At 37.6% G+C, this 19,840-nt stretch overlaps 1 protein-coding gene across 2 annotated transcripts; it reads right to left on the reverse strand.

Moving 5' to 3' along the window:
* Nucleotides 1–269: 269 nt before the first annotated feature.
* Nucleotides 270–19,778, reverse strand: SYAP1 (synapse associated protein 1). 2 transcript variants are annotated; one of them, XM_069003024.1, is made up of 9 exons: nt 19,508–19,778; nt 16,253–16,371; nt 13,909–13,975; nt 12,484–12,557; nt 12,048–12,187; nt 9,948–10,090; nt 6,034–6,092; nt 4,907–5,054; nt 270–3,387 (listed from the first exon to the last, which is right to left on the reverse strand). In XM_069003024.1, exons 1-9 carry the CDS (start codon nt 19,695–19,697, stop codon nt 3,260–3,262), a joined length of 1,068 nt encoding a protein of 355 aa, XP_068859125.1. In that variant the 5' UTR covers nt 19,698–19,778; the 3' UTR covers nt 270–3,259. The 2 variants fall into 2 exon arrangements, with proteins under 2 accessions (XP_068859125.1, XP_068859135.1); XM_069003034.1 differs by lacking the exon at nt 19,508–19,778 and adding an exon at nt 19,341–19,476.
* Nucleotides 19,779–19,840: the final 62 nt, after the last annotated feature.

Below are 19,840 nucleotides of genomic sequence, written 5' to 3' on the forward strand. Positions count from 1 at the left end.
CTAATGCTTGGCAGTGCACAGAGAAGTAACCGGACACACTTTGCTCCTTTCTATGCAATAGATATTGCAATGTAAAAGTCAATAATATGTGAGTGGCCAACAGTTCAAGGATGCATCTCACAGTCATGCAACAGGCTCCTGCACATAGGGTTATTCTTTAAGTGCATGAGCTTAAAATTGACATCCTGCACTTCAGTACTACATACATCACCCCACTGAACACCAAGATCACCAAACAGCAAGGAAAAAAAAATACTGAGGCAACAAACTAAAAAAATTCAAAGTTTACTGAAACAATTCAGGAAACTGAAAGCTTTGATTAACTTTGGTAAGAGATCAGCTGTAATTGATTGAATAAGGGGAACTTTTCACTACACTTTTCTTATTCCAGGATTTTACAATCTTTCCTTCTCCTCCAGACAGATTATTAAACAAAAAAAATTCCATATAGGTATTAACTAATACCAACTGGAATTATAAATGAATAGCTGAAGGTGATTCTTCAGCGCATAGAATAACTGGAGATGTTGGTATCTCAGAGCTATTCCAAGCTAACCTACATGATTCCTGGGTGATCTTTGCCCTGCTTCTCAAAGGTTAATTAAAAAAATCTGCAAGTTTATCTTCTAAGAAAATTTTTAAACAATCTTTTGACTGGTTGTTTGCTTCTTCTCAATGTTTTGAACAACTGTACTTTCCGTCACACTGTATCCACAGGCTGATGGTATTTACATTCATTTTTGTTTTCATTGGTCACTGATTTCACAGTGTTGTTTTGCTGGATTTTAGCATCTGCACCATTCCAGTGCTTGGAACAATGTTGTTAAAAAAAGACCAGCACACCTGCTTATGTAATATACTATTATGACACATTTGGGTACAAAGGCATGCAAAATTCACCATGAACGTGAAAAGGTCTAGCTGTGTTCATCTCATGTGGCAAGCAGAATGCAGAAACTTTCCCTCTTCCCATGTACAGTAAGAACTGCTAGGCACTTGTAGCACCTACCTAAATGAAAGGCATAGGCCAGGCCTGAAAACTGCAGGATTATGGAGAATTTACTTCAGTTTTCCAGCTTAAAACCAGATCCCCAGATCTGAAAATATTAATATGACTTTTGATAAGAGACTTTAAATATCAGAGCTAAAGTCAGATTCAGCCTTGTTACATTATTGTCTTTTTAAATGCAAATTTAAACAGTGGGTTGGTTTCTTTTATTTTATAGATGTACTTGCTTTTCACAAGACTTGAAAAATGATGATTTTATATGAAGGAATCATCTTTTATGAGAAATGGAGTTTAATATCTATGACCACTATATAGGTTATGCATACATGAAAAGAAAGATGAAGCTTGAGCAAATAAGGTCATCATACAACCGAAAATGCTAGGAAAGATAAGGCTTATTTTTCAAGAAAGTGGACTTTTGGAGCAGTTATTTTGGAGCTCTCAGTCATCCAGGGAAGATTTGCCACAATCAGAATAGAACTGCCCATCTTTTTAGAAAGCATCATGTCAAACTGTACAGTAGACAGATCCTAACACCTCCAGCTTAAATCTACAGCAGTTGAGCTGTGAATAGTCTTATTTTTATGAGCATAACAGATTTAACTTTTGTGGTCTTTAATTAATCCCAGATATAAAAAGCTCCTTAAGTACCTCTTATTTATCATTACTTACCTTGCATCTGTTAACTAAGTGAAAAACACTATAAAAACAGAAATTGTGCTTAAAATGGTTTGCAGTTGAGAAAGTGTATGGCAATAAACTAATTTGAGAAGCCAAATGTATGCAGGTTTAAAACAATTCCTTTCTCATAATGAGAAATAGAGGAGAACTTTTTGTCCAAGTTGCTAATGGAGACAATTTTAAATAGTCCTTTCTTACAATAACAGCAGTTGAAACTATTTAGCTCTTTTCATTTCCCACAGATGAATATTGACTGAGTAATTACAGCTATAATCTCTTCAGTCTCTTTACAAAAGTTTTCTGCAGAATTATGTCATTAAGACAGAGCTTACTGTACGTAGCATGCCTATAATTCAATTGTGCTTAATGGCTCTGACCTACTTAATTTTACCTATTTTCCTTTGTATCTGGAATTTCATGAATGCTTTGTCATAGAACTTTATGAAAGAGATGACAAACAGAACAAAATTTTTGTTCATCTATATAAAGATACTGACTTACTGGTATAACCACAGGAAACATCCAGATGCCTATGAAGAACTGAAAACCTTTTAGAGAAAACCCCCCTATTTTTTAACTTAAATTCTATGTTTTAAGCACTGTGAAAAACTGTATTTTTAAAATCTATGTCTGAAGTATATTTGCTCCTCACTGTCCTCCCTCCAAATAAATGAGCCAATTTTATACATATTTACAGTATTTAATAAAGATGTCCAAACCAGCAAAAGTTTTTACATAAATGTTTCAGCACTTAAAATAAGGAGAAGCATTTAATTTGCTCTCAGCTCAGACAGTAAAATTAAATGGAAACATAATAGCCTTCTGCAGAAAGAATGCATTAAACCATTCCTCTCTGTGGGGAAAGGCAGTATCTCAGTATGATTAACAAACCCAAATTTAATTCAAGCAGTTATTAACTCTATCCCAATTTAAATGCTTAAATGTTTGCTGCCTGACTGATAAATAATCAGCTTCTTTTGGAGTCTGCATTAGTATGTTTTACCAAATCCTTGAAAGTTACTTGATAAGGTTTTCTATAAATTCTTTGGCTACATACATTAAGGAAGTTAAATACATGTGAAATCTACCAGCTACAAGTACCTTAAAAATAGTACACATTTACAGATTATACAGAGATCAGAGTGCAAATGTCAAGAGAGAATTGTTTTCAAGGACTAAGTTACTTACAACATCCATTTTTACATCCCAAACAGAAGGCTGTAGACAAAAAAATTGCGATTCTTAGATTTAGAAATCTCTTTGAAGAGCTTCTTGATCACCTAAAAATGCCTCAAACTGAACCATTGCTTCATCTATTAATGTTATCACTTTTAATTATGAGATATAACCTGCAGTGTCTGCCTCCTCTTTTTTTCTTTTGAAGAATATAGAAGTTCAGAAACTGCTCATATAAAGAACAGAAATACTGGTTGTATTCCCATATGGAATTATAACGACTTTAGATTCTTTTATGTCTTCTGAAGATATTTTTGTAAGCAAAATATGAAAGCAGAAATCCATGTCAGTCCTCCGAAAAAGCTCTGGGTTATAGTGATTTTGTGAAAATGTTTAGTTTTCTTCTTGCAGCATTTCTTCTATTTCTTTATCCCAGTTTTCATCACGCTTTTCTGATTCTGTCACCACCTCATACTCTTGAAGCTCTTGTTGTAATTCCTTTTCCCAGTCAGCAGTTTCTTCTACAAGAGATAAATGATGTGTAAGAATTTAACTGATAATACTGAATGTTGCTTATTTATATAAAACTAGATGAATTTGCACTGAATCGCCCTTATATCCCCTAAACTTCATGGACTAGTCTCCTTAAAAACTAAAGAAACTTCAAGATCAGAAATTTCACCTTCTTATTGATCACAAGTAGGAGTTAATTAATAAAGGCTATATTCCTATATGCATACTATAATAAAGATATAAAGAGCAAATACACAGCTAAGTCATTATGCATGTCTCTTTGCAAGATAATTTTCTACTCTACTATCAACTGAATCTCCTTTTCCAGTTTTAAATCTCCAGAAAAAACCAAGTCTGTAGAAGTGTTGAAGTGTGAAAATCAAGATCAAATACTGTGGCTAGTTTAAAACAAAGAAGAAGGTACTCTCCTCACTGACTTTTGTAGCTAGGCAAGCTCATTTAATCAGGGTTAAAGGTACCCATATTTCATACTTCACGGAAAAAAATTAGTCAGAAGGCATTCCTGTGTTGTTAATCTGTGTTTTAATTAGCTCTACCTATCATAGGCAAGAGTGTGGGGGAGGAGATGGGCATTTGATGTGTTACACGTTGGTTGGTACTTCAGCCTAGATAGGAAGGTAGGCAATTACAGAGTCCAAGTCAGTATGGCCAGCTGAGATTTCTCTGAACAAATAACACATTAATGACCTACTGAAACACTTCCATCAAAGAACTAGATGCAAGAAAGTGATATTACTCATTAAAGTTCCTCAAACTTGGCTATGTATTGGACAGAAGAAAAAAAAAATCAGAAAGCAATGATTCAGCAAAATCCAAAGCACATTTTAAGAAAAGTTCTGCAAATGTTGTGATAAGCATCTACATATACAAGTGTTGACATAGTAAATTGTGTATGGCCAGAGCCACATCATCACACTCTTTTTATGCTCTTTATACTGATTCTATAAAATCTGAACTATTTTAAATATTAAGCTCCATTTAATTTCTTCTCATCATTCTCAGAACTATTTGTTAAATTTTAACTGTAAACCTTTATAGGCAGAGGCCTCTTCAGACTCATAGTCTGGTGCAAATGTTGCCTTTTTAGCTGGTGCCAAAACAAAAAAAAAAACCAGAGCCTGACTTCCAAATACTGTACTTAACCTACAAGGATGTCAATTAAAGAAAAAAAATAATATGCAGAAGAACTTATGAAAGAGAAGGCAAGGAAAGGAGGAGATAAACAGAAAAAATACCCCACACTCCCTTTCATAGAAGAGCAATCTAAAATTCTTAGGTACTTTGGATTTAAACCACTCACAGTTAACATTCTGTGTAAGATGTGGTTTGACCATGGGGAAAATTATCATTAATTTCTGCAGTATCTCACTGATGGTCATTTCATACACTTTGGAAAAAACTGTCACAAATCTACTTTCCAAAATTGAATTGCAACTTTTTTTTTCTTTTAAATCAACCTGTCTTAGAATTGCTTTATGTAAGAAACAGAGGTAATAGTAGCTTTACCTTCTACTACTGAAGTCTCTTCTTTCTTTTTGTCTAGCACTAGTTGTTCCATTTCTTTTCTGAGATCTTCCTGATTCAAATTACAGGCATCAAAAGCATCACTCACGAATTCTGATACACCTGGACTTGTGGAAATCTCTTCCTCATCCTGCAACAAGACACTTTAAGTATAAACTTACCCAGACAGGGTGAAAAAAGGCACCAATACATACTTTCACTCGTGACTGCTTTTAAATAGAGCTGGCAAAACCCAAACTAATTATGGCATTACTCTCACAACTATTTTTCTTTATTGGCTATTTTTCCTTAAGAGTATTTTTGTACAAACAAAAATGTTAAAACAGCTATACTGAAAATTATGTGCTTTACATTCTAGGTTGTCTTTTTGTGTTCTCTTAACAACTTTCATTCTGACTTTGTAATCTTCAGAAACAATAATAAACTCCTGAGTAGTTTAGAACAGGACCTAAATATTAAAAATTTGACCACAATTCAGTAACAGTTTTCTAGACCAAAGTGAGATTAAGAGAGGACTGTTCTTTGGAAATCTTTGCCTGCTGCATATTATTGGCAAGTGAATGCACAGCTCTGCTTCTGCCAAGAGTGTTCTCTGGCACCAACTTTACAATCCAGAAATGAAGGGTCATTATCTGTCTAAAGTAAAGGTTTTTGCAGTACCAAGCAAAAGTGAAATAAAACAGTGTTGCTATTGCAATGCATCATTTAGATTTCCAATACTTCAGCCTGACCACTGCTTGAAGAGTTGGACAGAACACGGCACACAAATATGTTTTTATGAAGGTACTGCTAGTGTCTCAATGCAATGCTAACCTTCTACTCCAAACATTTTGGGAATTTCACTCTTGAGAGTAAAATCACATCTTATCATAATGTGCAGGATACTAAGGAAAGCATTCTTCAGATAAACTACTGTTTCTGCTACTGAAAATGAGTTTCAAGCCTATATGCTAAAAATTAGTAATACAGCAAAACAGCAGCAGGTTAGGACTGTCAGATACTATATTATTATGGTTTCATAGCAGAACTTACTCAAGAAGATGCATAATTACTTATTAAGGAACAGCTTCACATACTAAACACCAGATAAAATATAACAGCATTTTTACCTCTTGTGATTTTATTTGAGGCTTGATTGTAATAGGTGGTGTTTTTGGCCGTACTGTTTCTGTCAAGGGAGGGAAAAAAAAGGCAGATTACATTTAAATATATAAAAATCTCATTTAATTTGCATAGCTATTAAATATACAAGGAAATACTGTATTTTAAGGAATCCTTGTGGTTAAAGGCTGAATTTAACCACAGGTGAACCATTTTCAAAAACAAAGAGAAGCAATTTTCTATTCTTAATTAGGACAAATTTAGCAAGCCATTTCCTCATTATAACTCCACTTAAAGAACGGGACCTCTCTGAACCTCAAAATGACATCCCAAGATCTTAAAAGTTACAAATGCATAGACTTGGTCATGAAATCCAGTTACTGTCTATCCCATTTCTCCAACTCCCCTGGCTGGGTACTACTACTGACATGGGCACCAGTTACCTCTTGGGCACACCACACTGCACATGTACTGTGCACAACGCTAAGTGCACATGAGAACAGCGTTCTGCAAAGGCCTGTTTCACACAGGCAAAGGAAGTCACTGAGAAACAAACCCTAGAAGCTGGTCCCAATTTCCTAAGAGAACTCACTGTGCATTCCGTATTTAGAGCATGGTGCTAGGAAGACGATTGTTTACAAGCAAGGTTAGATCTTTTCCCTGGCAGGTAAAGGAACACCCCAGCTTTCTTCCTCATGTTAACTCTCAGGAGAGAGGACTTACAATGAAGAGCCAGGTGGCTGCAAGAACAATTAACATACAGGGGAGGCTGTGGTAGTGGTGGAGTGCTTGCTTAGCAGTTCTCTTTGCTCAAACATGCAAAGCAGCTCTCAGCTTGCAGCTCTACTTCCTCCAGGGTACCCAGGTGGACTCTTCCTGATAACTCGGCAATTGCTGAATGGGGAATTTTTTTGTGTTTAATTTTTAAAATTAAGACCAGTTTTAAGTAAAATCATTCCCTAATTGGTAGCTGTCACTGCTTTTATAGCTCATCTACTCAATGCCCACTCCTCTGTCCCATCTTCTCTCTTCCTTCCACTTCCCCATCTCCAGAGGATCTCTCACCATACCCAAAGAGGCTCTAGCACTCCCTGCTTGGAGAAGCTGCAGGACATGGCAGTAACTCTTTGCTGTTCAAGAGAGGTGCCTCAGGCCCCACCTGCTGCTCTCATGCAGATGGGACATGGCTGCTCTGCACTGGGCCGTGCCCCAGTCAGGGGTGACTGATGCACCATTAGCATTATTCTGGACATACTGGCCTGGCATAATTTCTTCTGCTGCTGGTGTGCTCTCATCCCAAGGTAACTCAGTTTACATCTACAGAGCTACTTAATACCTAGAGAAGGGCTAGAACTTGGCATTTTGTTATAGATCTTACATAGCCTTCACACTAGAACGTGGAATGTCTTCCATTTGTCTCTTCTCTCTTCACATCAACCACGTTAATTTAACTTTCTGAAAAGAGCAGTTAAGGAGGAGACAGAGAAATGGAAGGCTAATTCTGTTTTATAGACACTCAGCTTTGAGAAGAAACCCTGAACATTATGAAGAACTACCAACAGGCAATTACTTCCAGTTTTAGCCTCCAATTAGGGAATCCAACCCTCAAAAAGGTTACTTAAACCAAAAATAACACGTAATATTTAGAGCTTCCCAAATCGATGCAACTTCTGAGTCAAACAAAACATGCATTTACTACAGTCTGGTACATGTATCTTTGCCATTACAGAACATACAGTCACTAGGACAGTAAATCTATCTGCATATCCCACACTGGTGGTTTGAACTGTAGAAAAGCTGCAACAGGCCAAAAGGCAGTGTGGTTTTTTTTGATTTTTTTTTAATGAAGATATGTTTTGCTTTAGTCTCAAAGGGAATTTTACTAGAATCCAGCAACTTTCACTTTGAATGGTACTTTCCAAGGGTTTGGATGACTCAAACATAACATTTTTATTGTTCAATAGGGTCAGATGCCATATCTCCTGTAAAGTTGAGACACTTCAGTTAAAACAGCCATAGTTTTGGGACAATAAACAACTGTCCTAAATAAAAGTAGTGGGAATTGGTGCCTCTTGGTCTGCAGCAGATTCTGGAGCAGTCTGTCCTGTCAGCACTGCTTGGATATTAACTCAAAAAACATACTTTTTAGAAAACTACTTTTTTCACACTACATGGGGACCTTGCCTAGGCTGACACAGGCACATTCCAAACAAAATCCTTGAGAAACATGAGACAAACGGACAAGAAAGACACATATGCAACATGGAAGCCCAGCTTTGTAATGCCATCTGTAGCCTCCCCTTCACCCCGAAGTTCAGCTGCCTGTCCAAGGAGCCAAGGCCCACCTGAGTAACCTTAGCTCAGACTGTGCAGAACAGGTTTTGCAAAAGACATGTGAAAAAGTCTGTAAAAAGAATAAGAAAGGCAACCCAAGAGGAAAAATACCTATATAGAAAGGTATTATATTCAAAAAGGAGGAACAAGAAGTTAACTTGGCAGTGATCAGCTGGCTGTCAGTCCGGCCAGCAGTGTCAACAGGACATAAGTATTAGTGGATTTCATGGATGACAATTCATTGATACTGGGGATATGAGAATAGTTCCAAAGTGAAGCAAAGGCTTTCTCCTCCTGCCCAATGCCTACCCAGCCTGCCAAGATCCTTCAGGTGTCTTACCAAGGGTGGTGAGTGTACCTAGGTTAAGCCTAGATTTAATGAGCGACTGGTTATCTTTTGCATTTCTACCAGTAACCGCTTTGGACTCTTTAAGCTGCAAATACTCCTGCTTGCAGAATTTGTTAACATGCAAAGAGGTCTAGTGGTTCATAAGAGGGTCAGTAAGAATCACCTGTAGAAACTGATCAATGTAACTGAAGATACCTTTGTTGAAAAAGCTTTTTCATTTCAAGGCTGTATCCCAGGTAGCCTCCTGGTCCCCGTTTTTTCTGTTTCCACATCCTGCATGTGTCTCTGCCTCCAGCATCACAGTTGTTCTACTCCTGTATCACTCACTAACTTCTGTTTGGCACGAGGGATGAGCAAAAGCCAAGAGCAAGCCATATGCCAGCTGGCTGAGTTGGCTAGTACTTGTTGTCTGATCAACTGAACCAAAGGTGTCTCCTACTTCTTTTTGACAAGTCAAAAATCACACCTGGGACCACTAACGGTCATGAGCTGTCACAAGCCAAGTACAACATTTCTCCTCTTGAGATTTCCACTCTTCTGACAAAATTGGCTGAAACTGGAAAACAGCTTAAAAGCACCAGGAGCCTCCTCTTCCCCAATCTACACAAAGACACCAAGTATGGTGAGAGAAGCCCTGATTTAATAGGCAATCCAGGATAAAAATGTGATGGCACCTGATGTATACAATGAGCATTTGTTGATGTCTAAAAATTTTTAGCTTTTAAAAAATATTTGTAGCTTTGTAGATTTCTAATATATAGTTGTACAGTTTCTAGCACTTCCTCACACTTTAGAACAGTAGTTACCCTTTCTCATATATTATGCCACATTATTGAAATTCTGTTTTGTCTTATTTTCAAGTAAAAGGGTTTCTAACAAGGAGATCCTGTTTTGCACCAGCACCTGGGCTGAAGTAATAAGATACTTTGTAGATGTAACAAGATATAGGGCAAAGAACTCTTGGAGGGGCTCCAGTGCAGCAGATCCAAAGGTGGGTTACCAGGGCAACTGTTCTCCTACTGAACTTGCTAGATATGCTAATTAATTAAACTTATAAAAATTGTGAAAATTTGATGCTGCACATGCAGATATGTATTATATGTGCAACTGAAAGCTTTCATGAAAAGACTCTTCTTTATGTTGCCAATTTTAATATTGTTTGAAAAATTTTTCTTCCGATTTTAGGCAACAGTGTGACACTAAGTTAATGAACTGTGCTAAAACAAATATTTCCCATACCTTTCAGTTCACTATCCTCTTTGCCTTTGCTCTCTTCCTTTCCTACTGCTTGCTGTTGAGCTGCAAGCGCAGTGAGTTGTGCAGACTGTTTAATTAGGGACACCCTGTAGAAATAATTTCTCCAGAACACCTCCTCCTTTACACTAGAGAGAACAAACAGATTTTGATTATTACATTTGGAATATCGTTCCTTTTACCATCTAGCAGTGAAATAAAATTAAATATGCAGAGAGGAGGAGTAGACCTAGCTGTTATTTGTAGTTACAAAAATGCTGCTAGCGAGGATTTTCTTGTTATTTTCTAAGTCCGTGAGAGACTTTTCTCTCTCACAGAAGAGGTAGCAGGGAATGTAAACAACCCAGACACCTGCAACCTTGAAAAGTCTTGTTTATGGTATAGTAAAAAAATATTTTGACAATGGATGTTTTAGGATTTTAGCCAATCACCCCCAAGGGGTGGCTGGCCCTTTGTCCAATTAGGCTATGAAGAAAAAAGTCTATAAAAGAGTTTGTAAAATAATTAAATAAATCAATCTTGCTGCACAACTCCTGCCTGCTGGATCTTCTCCTCCTCCTCCTCCCTATGGCTGCGGGACACGGTGCTATACCGTAGGAACCAGGCCTGCGGTAATAGTTATTTAAGTAAAAACTTAAAAAAGAAATCTGTGACATTAACACATTTTAAAAAGTCCATCATTTTAGAAGTTCTTGATCTTTCACAAGGCATTTGCAGTTGACTTGAACATATAATAGTAATGTAATAACTTTAGGAAAAGCTTAACAGCATGCAGCAATACATGGTATGGAAAAACATTATACTGTTCCATCTCTCCTGACAAATTATGTAAACAAACCCAACAAGCCAAACAACCCCGTTCTCTTCCCCTCTAAGCCAAACACTCTATTATTGTCAAACTACAATTGTCTACATCTTCCCTAGACATCAGGTGGAACTGGAACATCTGTGGTGGCAGAAGCCATTCCTAGATTGCAGCAGTACTATTTCACTACCTGCATGTCTTTCAGCACGTCCACAGAACCTTTAGTAACTAGGAGCTGCCACTGTGGAAATGACCAGCTCTGATAGGTGGGACACTATCCCCTGCCTCAGGTAACATTTCCCTCGGAAATCCCTCCAGCAAGAAAAAAAAGACCCAACTTTAACCCACAGAAATGGCAAGATCTGTGGGGAGGAACTTGTGCAGGTTAAGAAAGAGTGAAGTTACCTTCGTAGCTATTCAGGCAAACAGTGACCACTGAGACTAAGAAACAGGCAAAAAAAAAAAAAAATTAAGCAATGTGGTAGAAAAGGCAAGGATAGCATGACCAGAGGCTGAAGACAGAGCATCAAATAATAGGGGCAGATCTTCAGAATTGACAATAGAGAAGAAGGTAAATAGAATGAGGAGCTGGGAAGGTTTACAAAAGGAGGAGATTTAAGACAGAACATGTAACAAGGAAAGATTTTCTTTCCTGTTTTCATCCTTAAAGAAGGAGACTAATGTTGGGAACTCCCACTTAAATAGGAAGCTGACCTGTGAAACAACCTTTGGGAGGAGAGTCTGGGACTGGACAAGGAATAACAGCTCTGGAATAAAGCTCTGCAACACAGAGCTTTTCCCATTTCCTATCCAAATCCAGTTTCTCTTGCTTGCATTGCTGCTTTTTTGGTGACACATTCTATTACCATTTCTTGGAGAGGGAGGGGGGCGGGTCTCTGACTATCTGTAATCACCTTTTTGGGATGTCAGTTACACCAAGAGATCTGAACATTTTTATTGTTGTTTTATGGGTCTTTAGGGAAAAAAAAAATCATTTAATTTAGCACACTGGGCAATGAAATACTGAAGGCCTCTCCCATATTGAAGTCAACAGGTTCTTATTAGTTCTGTCTCACAGATACACTTTTTTCTTACCTCCAGCTGCTAAACTGCAATGCTCATGCAATATCCCATGTGTTAGGCACTAGCAGGTGAAAGTATACGTACACATCGTAACAACATAAAAAATTGAAGGAATTTAAAAGAACAGGGAGTAATTTATGAGTATTTACAGACACATTAAAAGCATGATGATACAGTTACCAGCAGAAATTACTTACTGTTTGGGAACAAGGTCAAACCTCATCCTATTAAGAAGCTCATCTTCTTGCAACATCACCAGTGCAACAGGGTACATTTGATCAAAGTCAAAATGAAACTGCACACCTGCTGGAGGATCCCGCAGAAAATTCCGTTTATCCTTTGAAGAATATATTAAATGTCATTAAATGATATCAGAAAAAGGACACTATTTCACACACAAGAGCAGCAAAGCAATCTGTAAAGCCTTTATAAAAACAAAAACTACATTGAGAATCTGCTTTGGTTCAAGCTGAAACTGATAGAACTATTTACTCTTGCACATGATCGGTGCAGTGACAGACATATTAAAAGCATCTTGAAAACATGTAATTTAATAGACTTACTTAAAAAACCCCAGTAGTTTTAATTTCTCCAAGAGAAAATTTCAAATCTTACAGGAAATTAAATACTTACTGCTGATAAGGCCAGTATTTGTTGCTGAATTGTCTCTTCTTCATTGCTGTCTACCCAGGGAGGCACTGCTGCTTCTAGTGTTGAAAGGAGGAAGATAATTGCATGTGTATCACTTGAAAAAAACCCCACTCCAAATAACAGACCTTACATAAGGTAACATATAGTGTCCCAAAAGTAAGCAGAGTTACACCAGTAGGCCAAGTTACTGTGCCTTTTCCTAAACTAAGTCCATGGCATAAGAGAGAAACACTAGGAATGGATCTTTGCTTATCAGAGATAAAAAAGTAGTAACTAAATAGTTGCCGATCTCTGTTATTGTAAAAATAAAACTGTGGGGATTTCTTTGCACCAGTCAGAACTTGGTGCCTCTTAGTTTAGCTATTGAGGTAGTGCTGTATAACTGGGTAACTTGCCTGCAAATAGTATATCCAGATTCACTTTAAATGTGTAAACTTTATCTAAATTAAGTTTGCAAAGTAACTTACACCCAGAAGACACCAATTCTTTAACAATGGAGAAGAATGTTATAAATCTGTTACAAATTACAACTCATTATACACTGAGGAAGCCTACTCGAGTTCAGCTGGGTTATATCTTTATGCAGATACTTTCAAAATAGTTCTTTAGGCTGTACAGAGAGGAAAATAAATTAACATAGATGAATAGATATTTATTAATCTCTTCACTATCAATGCAAATTCAGCCTACAGAGACAATATGATGCATCTGTAGCAGTTAAGTAATTCTTGTGCCCTTAAACTAACAATGCTTATTTGCCCATGCAGCTGATATCAGCAAGATCTTTCACCCACATGGATTCACATCTGATGCTAATGCTCCTTTCATCTGTTACTCCTCCTTTGGCCAATCTAGCTACCTATTTTCATGAAGCTTTCAGAAATATATTAAGAGAAGCTCAAGTTTACTAATAGACAAAAAGACAGAAATACAGACAACACAATCCCAAAAGCAATCTTGCAAGAAGAAACCAGACTAACATACTAAGTACAGACACCATGAAAAATTTTATCACAATCCATTTAAAACCAGCTCATTTTCAAGATTAGCAAAGTCACTAGATATTCAAACTGTCAGAAATTATTGCATTCAGGTAACACATTAAAAAAGATAAAAGTCAATGATGAAACACAATGTGAGAAAACAACTTTGTTAGCATGGTGCTCTTTGAGTTTATTTCATAAAGCAGAATTTGCTTAAAAAAGCAAATCTAAGCCAACTAGATAACATAATAGCCTCACTTAAAAATATGATCTTTCTATTCCACCATATGCATTAAATTCTGCCATAATGTGTTTCGTTAAATCGTGTTTTGATAGATTAGTTTCAGATATAGCTCCATTATCCAGCTTTCTGGAAGGTCTCACTTACGTGATGTCAGGCATCACCAATAAAAGCATACATTACCTGATTTTTTGGTTTGCTGCTCTTGGACAAATTTCTTCTGCTCTTTCTGAAAATCTCCAATAATTGTCTAAAATAAACATTAGGGAATCACAATTTAAAAAAAAAAAATCACTCTTCTTGTTTTATGTTCAGTCAGAAAGTGCTTTCAAATACAGTGCATATTCTTATATCCATGGTGGCTCTTCTTGTAAGTTAAAGGTCTTTCACGTCAATCATACATTTCCTTTTATTGAAACATTTGATTTTGCATTTAAAACTATTGTGTATGCTTTCAAAATTATATTTATAGTTTTATCAAGTTCAGGGGACAGGGAAAAAAGATGGAAAATCTTAGCTGATAATTTGAACACTGGCATACTATGCATATCCCCTTACTGTTTTACCATATCAAATACAGACAACACAGACTGTTTAGACTTATTTGAAAGTATTTTTAAAGCACTAAACATTGAAAGATACCATCGGCCTTACAGAAGTTTCAAGAGTTGCCTAAGAAATGTATCCATTTCAAGAAACGGGACTTCCAAAGTTGTAAAGTTGGATTTCAGAATCAAACTGCTTAGTTGAAACAAAATAACTTCCCCATTTATGTTGTTGACAAATTTTCATTAAAGAAATCATATTTAGAAATATCCTACATTGAATTTAGAATTTAAAAAAGTGGAGAATGGTCTCAGAATTTGGCATGCCATAATCTAGAAGTAAGAATGCAAATGTTCTGTAGTTGAAAGCAGAGGCAAAAAAGATTAAGCTAGAAATGAATACTTAAACCACTCACAAAATACAAATTTTATGCAGTGAGGTCTGTGGACCAACAAGTTGCCAAAATGCACAGAAGTCTTCAAGCTAAATCCTGATAAATTCCTATACTTTTTTTTTCCCTTCAGTGACCCAGTATTTCAGTTTAAGATTACTACCAGTGAGAGAACTACAGTAGTGTCAGTTATACAACAGATCTTTGTGGTTCCTTCTGGTTTTAAGTTATGTGAATTCTTTCTATTTATGCAATAAAACAATTTATATGGTATAAGAAGAAAGCTTTATTATAATACAACTATGATCTTGTTTCTCCTATATGTAATACTTATTAATCGAAACAGGGAATTCATATTACTCTAAGACATTCACAGAAAAAAGAAAATGGTATTTTAGGCATAAAATATGCTGTAGGTACTTAGCTACAGTTTCTTAGGAGCATTCTTGATAGTGTATTAAATTAACAAATAACCTTGTTACTTGATTTTTCCTCTTTGATGTGGATCAAAATTACATTAGACTCTGCTATGCTGTAGAAAGAAATAAATCTCTGCTATTATCATACAGACAGTTGTCAATGAAATCTGAAGACAAAATATAAAATGTGATCATAATAGAAATTCATTTGATGTCATTCGATGATTTGTTTGGAAGACAAGATGAACAGTAATTATATCAAGAAACAGAATTCTACTGTATTAAAAAAACCAGGCAATGCTGTAGTTCCCCTGAAGGGGTGTCTGAGAGATGGGAGCAGGAAAAGGGGTTTGCCTGTGTGAGACGTTCCTGGATGCACAACCCTACTACAGCTGGGATGGTTTTGGCCAGTTCTCTTTCCTTTCCCTTCCAAGCTACTCTCAATAGCAAACACAGAACACTGCATGGCACTTACTGCTGCCTTTTCCTTTTTTTCTTTGCCTTCTGCCAAGTTTGTGGCTTAAAGCACTGGAAGAACACTTGCTGGCACAAGTTAAGCAACTGGAGCTGACAGAAAGGAACAGAGAGGGCAAGAAGTACGTGGCAGGGTCAGGGTGGGGAAAAGAACAGGACAGTAACAAGGTGTTCCATTAGCTCACCGGTTCTTGGGAAACTGTACCTGCATACCCCTAGGGTCTTAGGATACAACATCCACAATGCTGAGCTAATTCTGACTTTTGCTGCAGAGATGCATTTAAGATGCAAGCTACCTCATCCCTTTTTCCAACTAAATAAGCTGTGGGGAAAAAAGAAACCAGTCCACACATCTTGAGACAGATATTCCCCAACTGCCCATCTCAAATTCTTCCAGCCCTTCCACCTACATCAGCATCTTTCATAATCTCTTCTGGTCTTTCTCCAGCGTATCAGCGTCCTGACGGAACTGAACAAACACAGCTGCAGCACCGAGAAAAGCCAAGGTGACGATTTTTTGACAAGTCTACCATGAACAAACATTTCAGTCATATCATCACGACAGGAGATGCATAATATCTCTTGAAAGACAGTATCTAAAGACAGCTTAAAGAAATGTTACCAAATGTCAGATTTGCCACATGTAACAATGGTAAGCAAACAGATCTTTCAGATCCGGTATCTAGAAATAAATTACCTTATCGATGATACTGTCAATTTTTCCTTCTTCTACAGACTTCTTTATTGTCTGTGCTGTTTCAGCAACGGATTCAGATATCTTTTTTGTAGCAGCAGACGCAAAATTGAAGAGGTAACCTTTCACAGACAAAAAAAGAAAGACCCGAGAATAGATTTCTTTACATCCAGTTCCCTTTTTACATTTATTTTTCCTTCTCTTTAGACATTTGGATACCTACTTAGAAGTTTCTTTCAAAATAACACAGCTTCTGGCCTACAAAAAACTCCTAAAATTCTATTTATCATTTTCTAGTTTACAATCTTTAACGATGATGATCACAACTTTCTGTAAATCAAGTATTTATACGTGAACTTTGTTTACTAAATCAAACATTCCTAATGGTCCTTGAAATACTCCTTTCCAATGAGTTTTCTGAAGCAAAGTGTCTTTCCTGATTTCATGTAAGTATTTTGGAGACATTACGCTATAAAGTAACTTAGCCGCAGTATTAAAACAGAGTTATATTATTTTTTAAGAAAATTGACATGCACAATAAAGTCTCATAAACTGAGGCAGCAAATCCATGAAAAATTTCAGGAAGGTAACACTTCCTTTGAAAGTCTTAGCACAGAAGCTTGCTCTTGATGTTTACCCTTATCTATTTTGCATTGTCTTCCTCTCTTTATCTCCATGAAAAGCACTGTGCCCCTGTTGGCTCATTTTTCTGAATATATTCAGTGTCAGAAGAACAATGACAAATATTCTGAAAGACTTTTTTTATATTAGCAGTGCTGAAGTGACGAGAGGTGGCAGGGAAAGAACTACGTATACATAGCACGGCCATCTGCACTGTGTTATTCTATTTTAATTAAGGAGAAAAAACTTGCAAGAAGCAAGATGTGTATCATAAACCTTCAGAAACATTAAAGATCAGCTTATAGACAAGTGATTTTAAAACACTGGTACTATTTCTCAGATGACATGATGTCACAAGCACTTTATTCTATCTGAACGGTTCATTACGACTGCAGTACCTCAGTTACAGTACACACATTATGTCAGTGCTGCAGTAAATAAAATAATTGCAGAGGCATCTAGATAGATTGGAACATTTGGGCAAACATCAATGGAATGAAATTTAACAAGAATGAATGCTGGATTCTGCACGTGGGATGAATATAAATTGGCACAGGAGTGTCTGGAGAACAGCCCTGCAGAAAGGGATCAAGGGGGTGCTGCTCGCTGGTCAGCTCAATAGGAGTCACATATTTCAGTTATTCCAAAAAATCACCTTCGACTTTTATACAGGGGGTTATCAAACAAAAAAAAAACACAAAAAAAAAAAAACCCCAAAAAACAAACAAACCAAATCCCAGCACTTCCGTTTCAAACAAAAAACCACCTTCCTTCTCAAGAACTCTCAAAAAATCCAGTTTCCCTGTGGGTTAGAAATGGAAAAAATAATCTTATAATGCAAAAAAGAATTAAAAAAAAAGTTCCTTTAACACATGTGGTCATTAGCCACTGGTAGAATGAGTTACTTTGGAACACTGACGTCACCTTTTGGAAAGCTGAGTATTCTTTGTGGTGGATAAAATGTTCTCTTGTTATGATATCACAAAATCAATACCAAAATATGCAGAGGTCTAGCCAATCCTTAAGCAAGACAATTTTTTACATGTAACTTTCACTTATAAGACACAGAATGGGGATAACCAAACATCCTTCAAGTACTGACTACCATCTTTTATGTCTGTTATCAGGGTTTACAATGCATCACATGATTCAAGTATAAAAAAAAAGTTAACTTCTACACTTTAGATATAGACATGTATTATTCCCCTTATGAGAGCAGAGGAAGCAGCAGCCTACTGGACTGCTTACTCCATACCAGCTTTTATTGGTTGTCTCATGCAGCCCTGGAAACTCTCTCATATACAATTGTTTTAGGTGCAAAATATGTAGAGATATTTGCTGTGATATTCTGGCATTATTGCACAAGGTGATTTTGGCCAGTTCTGGAACCAGGCTGAAGAACAAAATGCTTTTTATTTTCAGTAAGTGCAAATATTCTTTTGAACTAAGGTACTTACAAGGCTGCTGAAGGGGTGGTACTTAGTCTTAAAAATATAGGATTAGTGGTGGAAAATAACACTTTCAAATGACTAAGAAACTCACCCTCCATCTTACAAGCCTATGCCTGTATTAAGAATGTGTATCTAACAAGATTTCTACTATTAGTTCCCATTGGCAAAACAGTCATAATTTCTATAATGGCATGATAATGACCGAAAAATAATGTCTATAAGGCTTCGGTTTTACCAGTAAAATTCTTTATCTGCCAGGGGATTCTTTTCACACAGCTACCCAGGTTGTAGGCCATGCAGAGGTTTCTAGGATTATATGGTAAAACAGCAAGAAAGCCTTTCCACCACAATATACCCTGGTGTCACAGACAATGAACCCATGGACCACTAAACCAAATTTTCACTTTGGAGAAAATTATGGGATGGATCTTTAAATAGATAATAGTCAATACTTATTCTTCCCCTGAAATTCAAAGTCCTTTTTCCTTCCTGAACAATCAGAGCAATTAGCAGATTAGAATCACTTTACCACAACTAGACACATATTTGACCAAACTACACAGACTAAACTGCTGCAGTTCAGACTGCTCAAGACAAAGCACAGTAAAGAACCAGTTCAGACTAACCTCTCAGAAAAATACTGATCGAGAATTTCAGAGTATCAAATAAAAAACCCCAAAACCTTTAGATCTGTACTTCGGATTAATTTTATCCAAGAATCCACGACGGTAAAGCAGGAATTTTATTTATAGCAAATTACAGCTTTGCGCCATCCCTGGCAGCGTTCAAGGCCAGGCTGGATGGGGCTTTAAGCAGGCTGGTCTAGCAGAAGGTGTCCCTGCCCATAGCACTGGGGTTGGAACGAGATAATCTTGAAGGTCTTTTCCAACCTAAAGCATTCTGTGATTCTAAGAGTGCAGACATGTTCAACAAAATCATCAATCCCCATTATTTTCATATGAAAAAAATCACAAAACCCCACAGCAATCCATGCAGTATATTATTCTACGTAGACAGACCTATTCTCTCCACAGACAGACCTCCTCCCATAGTGCCAACAGAGCAGATACTTAAAGAAGTGCTGCTCCTTTAATAACAGCTCTGAAAGAGGCGATAACCGAAAGACACATTTGCAGCCTTGTTTCCTAAGTTCGTATCCGAACGCCGGCAGCCCCGGGACACTCACTGCCGATTCCCTTGGCCTGGCTGAGCAGCGCCTCCGAGTCCCCCTGCAGCTCGCCCTGCTCCTGCCCGGCCGGCCCTGCCTCCTCCTCCTCCTGCTCCTGCTCCGCGGGGCTGCCCCTCTTGCCGGCGGGCAGCAGCTGCTCCTCGCCCGCCCGCTCCAGCCCCAGCCAGCTGCCCAGGCCGCGCAACATGGCTCAGGGGCGGCGGCCGCGCTCGGGCCGTGCCGGCGCTGCTGCGGAAACCCGGGCGGCCGCTCCGCGCTCCTTCCGCGTGCGCCACTTCCGCCGGGAGCGGCCGCGGGAAGGGGCGGGCCCGGCCGGAGCGGGGCGCGCGG

This window comes from Aphelocoma coerulescens, chromosome 1 (genome assembly GCF_041296385.1).
Source record: "Aphelocoma coerulescens isolate FSJ_1873_10779 chromosome 1, UR_Acoe_1.0, whole genome shotgun sequence".
Lineage (NCBI taxonomy): Eukaryota > Metazoa > Chordata > Aves > Passeriformes > Corvidae > Aphelocoma > Aphelocoma coerulescens.